The following is a 9,458-nucleotide window of genomic DNA, read 5'->3' on the forward strand; positions in this document are numbered from 1 at the left end:
ATGAGGAATGATTCAACATCTAGATGTTAGATTAGAATTGACACAGAATTTAGGGGTTATTCTAGCTACCAATCTAGTTGCTAGATAGGACTTAGCCCACCTGACCTCTCATATCAAAAGTATGATCGGCGGCATTTGGTCAATCTTTTGGTCTCTAATATCAAAAGTAAGAATAAAGAGTCCTAGTATACTACTGATTCTCTGAACTAGGAACTCTTTGTCAGTCAAGATTCAAGACATACATCATCGATTATTAAATTTCCAAATACATTCACAAATTTTGTTATCTTTCGCGCTACATATCCCTATAAATTGGGGCATCTAATGAAGCAGAAGAAGCAATTAATCTTCAACCTCAATAATCTTCTCTCTTCATTCTTTCTTGTTTTGATCTTTTTTAGAGCACTGTTTTTGTAAAATGGAGGTGACATTTTGGTTGATAACTTGTGGAGTGGTAGTAGCATTTGCATTAGCAAAACTACTATTCGGCAAGAAATCATCTATGTCCACAATGGAATGGCCATCAGGTCCAAAGACGTTGCCCATAATTGGGAACCTTCATCAATTAGGAGGAGAAGCATTTCATGTCTGTTTGGCAAACTTGGCCAAAGTATATGGAGGTGTTTTTACCATATGGGTTGGAAGTTGGCGTCCGTTTATAGTCATAAGCGATGTCGATAAAGCTTGGGAAGTTCTTGTTAACAAATCTTCGGATTATTCAGCTAGAGACATGCCTGATATTACTAAAATCATATCTGCAAACTGGAAGAATATTTCTCATGGTGATTCCGGTCCGTTTTGGCATAATTTAAGAAAAGGTCTTCAAGGTGTTGCTTTAACTCCTTTTAATGTTGCGTCTCAATATCATTTGCAAGAAAGGGACATGCAGAATTTGATCAAATCCATGAAAAAAAAGGCGTCGCAGAAAAATGGGATTTTGAAACCACTTGATTATGTCAAAGAAGAGACTGTTCGATTACTAAGTCGACTTATCTTCAGCCAAGAGTTCGTCGATGAGGATTTTGTTGTTGGTATGCATCAAGCACTCGACGAGTTAGTAAGTATAAGTGGGTATGCAAGTTTAGCTGATGCTTTTAAATTTTGTGAAAATTTACCAAGCCATAAAAAAACTATCCGAGCAGTTCACGCTATCAAAATTCGGTTCGATAATTTGATTCGTCCGCATATCGTCTCAAATCCTCCTACAAACACTTACTTGCATTTTCTTCTATCTCAAGATTTTAGTGAAGATGTTATAATTTCTGCCATTCTTGAAGTTTATGACTTGGGTGTTGATAGCACCGCATCAACAACAGTTTGGGCTCTTACGTTTCTTGTCCGCGAACAAAAGATTCAGGAAAAACTATACCGTGAAATCAATAACGTAACCGGAGGGAAAAGGCCGGTGAAAGTTGAAGATTTGAACAAGTTGCCATATTTGCAAGCAGTGATGAAAGAAACAATGAGGATGAAACCCATTGCACCAATGGCGATTCCTCACAAAGCCTCAAAAGATACTTCATTAATGGGTAAAAAGATCAACAAAGGTACAGTGGTAATGGTAAATCTTTACGCTATTCATCATAACCCTGCCGTTTTCCCGGAACCGTATAAGTTCATGCCGGAGAGATTCCTAAAGGATGCTAATAGTGATGGAAGTTTGGGTGATATTAAGAAAATGGAAAGTTCATTGTTAGCATTCAGTGCTGGTATGCGAATCTGTGCTGGAATGGAGCTTGGTAAGCTACAACTAGCTTTCGGTCTTGCAAGTTTGGTTAACGAGTTCAAATGGGATTGCGTTGCTGAAGGAAAATTGCCTGATCTTAGTGAAGAACACTGTTTCATTCTCTTGATGAAAAACCCACTTGAAGCCAGAGTTACTCCTCGTATCCATTAATTATATATTTCAGATGCGCGGTGGGTTCAAAATTTGGATTGCTGGCGTCAACCTTTTAACACATGTAGGAGGCTGTAGCATCCAAAGGTGTGATGGCTGGGGTTTATGCATGCATGATAAGTCGTAATCTCTTTTGAATGTGTTGGTTTGAATAAACAAGAATATCAACTACTTTTTATGCTTGTTTTTATGTTTGTCGTTTAAGACTTTTATTTGTGTGCATGTATTTTGTACCTACCTCCTAGTAACTACGGTCATTTTGTTCCATGGCCCAAATCAATGCTGTGATTTTAAGTTTTGTTGGGTCTTTCATCTGAAATTCTATAGAAACTGATGTTACTCTAGATTGAAGACAACAAAAAAATTCATTACGGAATCCCTGACATATGTTGGGGTTTCCTCCTGGTAACGGTCGACTATCAATATACATAGAAACAGCCCAAGTATAGATAAAGCAAGCAAACAAGCATAAAACGAGTAAACAATAAAAGCATACCATGACATGAGATTTACAGTGGTTCGGCAATGCGCCTACGTCCACTTGCGATGATGATCCTTTTCACTATTATGAAAACCTCCGAAGTACAAATACAAAAACACTTTGTGTGTCAGCCACCTATGTCTCTCTAGCATTAACCAATATCTAGAAGACAACCTTGACCCAATCCATATCTTGTTATCTAGCATCGCAGGCCCATTGATACGATCACATACAACACTTGAAGAACACTCCTCTTGTTGTAACCCTATGCTAGATACAAGAATCACTCATCATGATAGCCTCACCTTTCTCTCTTGATGTTCACCAACAATGTATCTTAAACGATCAAGAAGAAACCTTAGACTCACCATGAGAATTCTCACAAAATAACCACCCCAAGAGGTGGGATGGAATCTCTCACAACTCCATTGTCGATTCCATACTTTCTCCAAATGAGCTTACCCTTATTTATACTTGATTAATACTTGGATGTCAAGTATAATGCTTGGTGACCAAGTTTCTACCAGTTTCCTAAGTGTGGAATACTACGGGTTTCCTAAGTGTCAAATACTTGGTTGCCAAGATTTACTCTGTTAAGTCATGCTCCCTTGGAGACCAAGGAAATATTATTGATTATCGACAAATTAACTTCACAAATCTCCACCTTTGTTGATAATCCTTCGCCTCCCTTCTTTGTTCTTCCTTTGACGTTCATCATCGCCACCACCTTGCACCTTTCGGTAACTTCCCGTAGAAGTGGAAACCATTTTTGAACTTAATCCTTGGTGCCACCTCTGTAAGCATGTTTGTGAGATTATTCTTCAAGTAAGTCTTCAATAATGAAAACTCTCCACCGTAGATAACAAGTCATACAAAATGAAACCGATCATCCATATGTTTTACTCTTTCGTAAAAATCTTCGTGCTTAGAAAACATCTACAACGCTTAGAAAATCACTATGCAGATCTACGCATTCTTCATTGACTTCAAAGTATCCAATCAAGCATTGAAGCCAAGTTGCTTCCTTCACAGCCTATTTACCCATATCAATTCAGACTTCATTGTTAATTGAGATGCAACTGATTGTAAAGACGACCTCTAGCTTATTGGACGACAAGCCACTACCTCCGTAAAGACATATCCAGTTTGTAGATCTAAAACAATCCACATCAACCCATCATCGGAATCAACTTACCCACAAAATAATGGAGAATCTTAACCACCATCCTGTTGATACACCAATCCATTTCTATGGTACCATTTAGATACCTCACCAAACTGGCAAACTCTATACTAAATTGAGACTCCAATATCCATCATGCTCTTTGCAGCAAAAAATATGTAAACCAGTATAGAAGAATCGCCACCTGTTAGTTTTTATTAACCTAACCATGTTAGTATCCGAGAAACTAAACCCACTTGTATGTGTCAAGATATATTGAGCCCGACTCCTATTACGCACCAAACCAAATAAGCAATTCATGGATCCTTATCATTGTGCATAAAACTTGAGCCCATCTCTACCATGAGTCTTGCTTTACTGGAGTCCCTCTGACCTTGAAGCTTGATATACGATCATATCTTCTCTTGAGTCTTACTCCTTTTAAATCTCATCATACTGTGAACCATCCCCTATACGATAATTTCATTACCTTGATACAATTCCTTCATTTTTGCAACAACAACACCACCTTTGAGCTGAATTTATCTTACTCCATAACTGAGTACCATATAAGAAGTTGTCTTCGACTGGTGCACAGCCACAGACCACCACCATAGTCAACAAGGTATGGATTTATGTATTCTTACCACCAGAGAGAGTCATTGTAAGCAATACCTTCCTCCTGCATAACCCTTGACTATCAATCTTCTTAACTACGCCGTACGGCTTTCATACTCGAAGTTTCCCCCTTTCATATGAACACCCATCGACCTTCTTTCCGTTGCGAACTTCTCCTCTCCAACTGTAATGGAGACCTTACGTCATCGGGCTTCCGTTGTTCATCATGAAATTTTCCTTTCGTTGTTGCCGAGATTCACCAATTTGAATCTCCACCTGATCTACATCTAATTAAGATATAGAGTGACTTGTGAAATAAATTTCACTCACTCCTTTTACCAATCCTCCATCCAAGTTAAAATTTCTTTGTTACGTGATAAACAAAGACTTCACTTCACCTCTTCTAGATGAATTCAACTTGATGATAACATCATTTGGTAAACCACAATTGAGATGACACACCATTTCTACACCAGCTCACAAAACCTTAATTACCTAAAAACCTTTTAGGTAACATGCACCGTGTCTTCTCCCACCTTGATATTTCTTTATTTTTGTAAAATGCATTACTATGCATGAACATGATTCAAAAATTGAATCTCACAGTTAATCAATCTAACTCGTGTGACCTTATTATCAGTCCGGGTCTTCATCACCATAGTCTCTTGCACTTTCTTTTTACAACTCTACCAATCATCATGGCGACTACCAAAACTCTCCTCGATAAGTCGTCTTCATACAGTACAATAAAGAATCTCCATGAATAATTTCGAAAAATTATTCCCACACATTCGAATGAATGAACCATACGTCCTTCCAGAACGTACCTCCACCATACCTACCGTATAGTGAAAACCATGCCAAACTCCTTTTCATAAACTCCACGTTCATAGACTTCAATTTTCGCAAACTACATGTCTAACTTCTTCTCACTTATATGCCCTAGACATATTCAGGTCTTGAAGAACTTAACCACATTTTAAATTCACACACAAGCTCCACCTACTACTGTACCACCACATAAGAAGCACAAATTTATTTGTCTCTTATCTTGATCACCAACTTTGAGTCTGACTTCAGCATTTGCAAATCCTCCTTCCGCTACATTACTGTAACCTTTGGATTCCAAAAAGTTCCAAGTGATATCAAATACTTCTTGAACTCAGGAGTGTGTCCCCAGGATTTTTTAATTTATCCTCATGATTCTTGATGTTCTAATCAAAAATTATACCACAAGCAAACTTAATGCCAAATGATACAGTACCACCTTCTACAGACTAGTAAAAAGTAACCCATCCCCGATTGGGACTCATGAAAAGAACAATTAAATACAAGAACTAGATTTCACAAAGATCACTACAAGTGACCTCCGCCCATACTTCTCCTGAATATCCTTCTTCTACAACCATCACCGTACTTGACTCGCAATTCTCCTTGGCTTTACGCTTCGAAAATTTTTCTCCCAATATCCTTCTTCATGACACTAGGAACTGCCAGACTTAGCTTTGAATAACCCTCACATCCAGATTTATTATTTCTAGATTTCCCGTTGTTTTAGATATATACAACCCCTTCAACCCGATCACATTAATTGTACCGGCATATCACACATATATATATATATACCAGAAAACAACACAGTAGTAACATAGCTTGCTCTTTGCCCTTAACAACTTCTCCCGCATCCATCAAGTCACTCACTGACTCGCTGAAATTTTTAAGAAGTACGTTAATAGACTACCTTCTCTGAATCGAAAACGATGAACACTGTCGCTTCTAAAGAAACAATACTCCTGCAAATCACGTTCTTCCCGATCAACATCCTTCCAAAATCTCTATGGTATTCCCCTTTCAATGCCTTGTCGAAGGACCTCTTTGAATCACGATACTTGACTTGAACTTAGAGTCCAAAGAATATCATTTCCGTTAACGCCTGCTTGTTCCGATGCCAGCCTTAACTTCCTGATTCAAACACATACGCCATCGAATAACCTTTCAAGTCGACCGTACCGAGCCAACCATGGCTCTGATACCAATTGTTGGGGTTTCCTCCTGGTAACGGTCGACTACTTACGTCTGGTGCTCTATCAATATACATAGAAACAACCCAAGTATAGATAAAGCCAGCAAACAAGCATAAAACGAGTAAAAAATAAAAGCATACCATGACACAAGATTTATAGTGGTTCGGCAATGCGCCTACGTCCACTTGCGATGATGATCCTTTTCACTATTATGAAAACCTCAGAAGAACAAATACAAAAACACTTTGTGTGTCAGCCACCTATGTCTCTCTAGCATTACAACCAATATCTAGAAGACAACCTTGACCCAATCCATATCTTGTTATCTAGCATCGCATCCCCATTGATACGATCACATACAACACTTTAAGAACACTCCTCTTGTTGTAACCCTATGCTAGATACAAGAATCACTCATCATAATTGATGTGATTTTCAATTGAGTTGTAGTAATAGGTTCGTTGAGGCTTTTGAAAGCAAAAGATTCTAGACTTAATAAAACTTAAAATAAAGAAAACTTAACTCAAAATTTGATTTCAAGATATGAGAAAATAACCAAGACACTGATTCCACTATTACACATGAATGAATGATGGTAAATAACCCAAAACTCTAATTATCTTTAAGTCCCTTATTTTCTTAACTCACAAATAATCAGGCAAATTCTCAAAAATTAATTGTATCCCCTAAGCATAGATTACCTATCAAAGCAAAACCTATCTAATTGAATCACAACTAATGAAGAAAATTATGCAAACAATTAAAAACTCTGCAAAAGCAGTGATTGAGTGAATTATAATTAAATATTAGAGAAAATATAATAGTTACCAAATTATTCATGCGTAAATAGCTTCCTCATTGCCTTGGTTGTGAGAGAATTAGCACATCATCATGTTGGAAACACGCTCGAAATTCATTATTATTGCTCAAAAATGGTTTACAAATGATGAAAAGGGAGAAATATAATGAAAACCGGGTTTGTAGCAGTTATATGTGTTACAAACCAGAACGATACACAATATGTGTCACTGATATTGTAGCAAATAAGTCTGCCTCTGATGGACGACCCTCGGCTGTGAGTCGTTATCACTGTAGAAAAACGACTGTCTTTGCTAGTCTGTTCTTCGTGTTCTTCAGCTATGCAACAGCAGAAATGGTGACTCTCTGCAACTTTCAATTTCTCGCCTCTGAGATGTTCTAAATCCTCCCAATTCTCTCCGTCCCCTTCAGTGATACCCTAATAGGCTATTTATACTCAACAGGAACAAGAATCTTCGCTCATTACTCCGGAAAATCCTTCCAATATTCGGCAGTAAAAGAAAATATTTTGGAGATATTCTTTCCTTTCTTTCACAATCATGCATCTGCAGCTGTCCGACCTTCCTTTTTAATCTCAGTCATGCTCCAACGACGCTTAGAATGATTCCCTGGTGAAGTAAAACTCATGCAAGAACATTATCATCACGTTATTTCCCGTGAATGTCTTCTCGGCAAAACAAACCTCCCTGTTTTCTTCTATCCACAATTACAGCCCAGTTTCATCGGTTCTGATGGACTTACCAGTCCTGTTTAGATGTAACAGGCCCATATCAATCCATTTGAGTGATTGAATCACTCCATAAGTCTCCAAGATCAAAAACAACAACTCTCGGGTTTTCTCATGCAAAACCCGTAACTCCCTGATTTCTTCTAACTCGAGTTCTAGCCAAAATCCATCGAACTAAAGACCCAAAACAATCCTGTTAGACTCAAAAGAAGATACCCAAACCGTTCCATCTCTTTAGTCTCACTGAAACAAGCTCAAATTCGCAACCCTAGTTCTGACATTGAAACCAAAAATTTCCCGCCAAAACATAACTTTTGAAATTAAGAAGATGGTTAGCCCTTATCCAACGTCCTGGGTGCCGAATAACAAATGGGTGTTGTGGACAAATGGGATACACATAGCCGTGGGTGACACATAGCAAAAGTGGGGGTCCGTATAGCAAATGTCCTCCGGGGGTGCTCCGAGCAACTTTTCGAGCCGAATTTTCCAACAATATTTATTTCCAAAAAATACCTACAAACACACAAAACACCATAATAAGGACGAAAACGAGTACTAACAATACGAAACATTGAGGACAAATTAGACACATAAACGCGTCTATCAAATACCCCCAAACTTATTATTTGCTACTCCTCGAGCAAAACAAAAAAATAAAAATAAAACCGAGTTAATCTCGGGAGGGTTTACCAGAGGTGTACCCACAAAACCTTTACTCCAAACCCTAGTTATCTATGCAGAACCTTGGAAGGCACTAAAGAATCTCCTTGGTTGGCATACCTATTGACTACAAGATGAAGTACCCTGATGCGAAATTCCAATTGTTGTACACGAGTTTGCACTCAAGCATACTAAAATTCATATAAAGTGACAGAGCTCTACTCAGATAGTTTCTGGACATCATAATCCGGAGTCAACCAATTACATGGATAGATTAAGAAGATGGATGTAGATAAAAACGTGGATGATGTTGACTAAGGTGAACCTATCCTAATGGACTGAGATACTGGTCTAGACTAATATCAACACACTGGCATATACAAGGGAACCAATGGTCGATAATCCTACTCTAGGTCAACTCATCTGGCATATACAAGGATACCAGTGGTCGACTTTATTGCATTTTTTCAGGTTGGTTTGGTGGTCTGGTTTCTTTTTTTTTTTTTTGTGTATCTCAGTCACTCTATTTCACCCTAGCAATGGTAAAAAAGAAAAATAAAAAGAAGTGATCAGGATTCTTTCGATGTTTCCATCACGAGGATATGGCGAAACTACCATGTTTTTTTCTAACACCTGAGCTCTGTTCTTTTATGAATAGACTCTTCTAGATGTTTCCATCTAATCAGATTGGTTCCTCAACTCCAACAACCAAGATGTTCCCATCCAGTTAGATTGGTTAGTGCCGACCTTAATAAGCATAAATTTCTAGGCTCCGGAGTTTATTTATTGCAGCAAAAAGTTTCTTCCCCACCCCCAAACTTAAATCTAACATTGTCCTCAATGTTTCTAATCAAAGAGAAATACCAAAAAGTAAAGTAACATGAGGAATCAGTAAAGAGAGAAGTCGGAAAGATAGTACCTGGGTGAAAAGAGAAATCAAAGACTAATATACAACATACAATCGCCTCGATGGTCAATCAAGGGTAAACAGGGTCCTCAAGAGGGACCTCCTCAACATCACCTGCAGGAAAGGGCTCTAAAAAGGGTTTCAATCTCTGACTGTTAACTTT

At 38.1% G+C, this 9,458-nt stretch overlaps 1 protein-coding gene across 1 annotated transcript; it reads left to right on the forward strand.

The window, feature by feature from the left end:
• Positions 1-328: 328 nt before the first annotated feature.
• On the forward strand, positions 329-2,207 carry LOC113349486 (cheilanthifoline synthase-like). Its single transcript, XM_026593458.1, has one exon. The coding sequence runs from the start codon at positions 419-421 to the stop codon at positions 1,895-1,897; it is 1,479 nt and encodes a 492-aa protein (XP_026449243.1). The 5' UTR covers positions 329-418; the 3' UTR covers positions 1,898-2,207.
• Positions 2,208-9,458: the final 7,251 nt, after the last annotated feature.

Source organism: Papaver somniferum, chromosome 2, assembly GCF_003573695.1.
Source record: "Papaver somniferum cultivar HN1 chromosome 2, ASM357369v1, whole genome shotgun sequence".
Classification (NCBI taxonomy): Eukaryota; Viridiplantae; Streptophyta; class Magnoliopsida; order Ranunculales; family Papaveraceae; genus Papaver; species Papaver somniferum.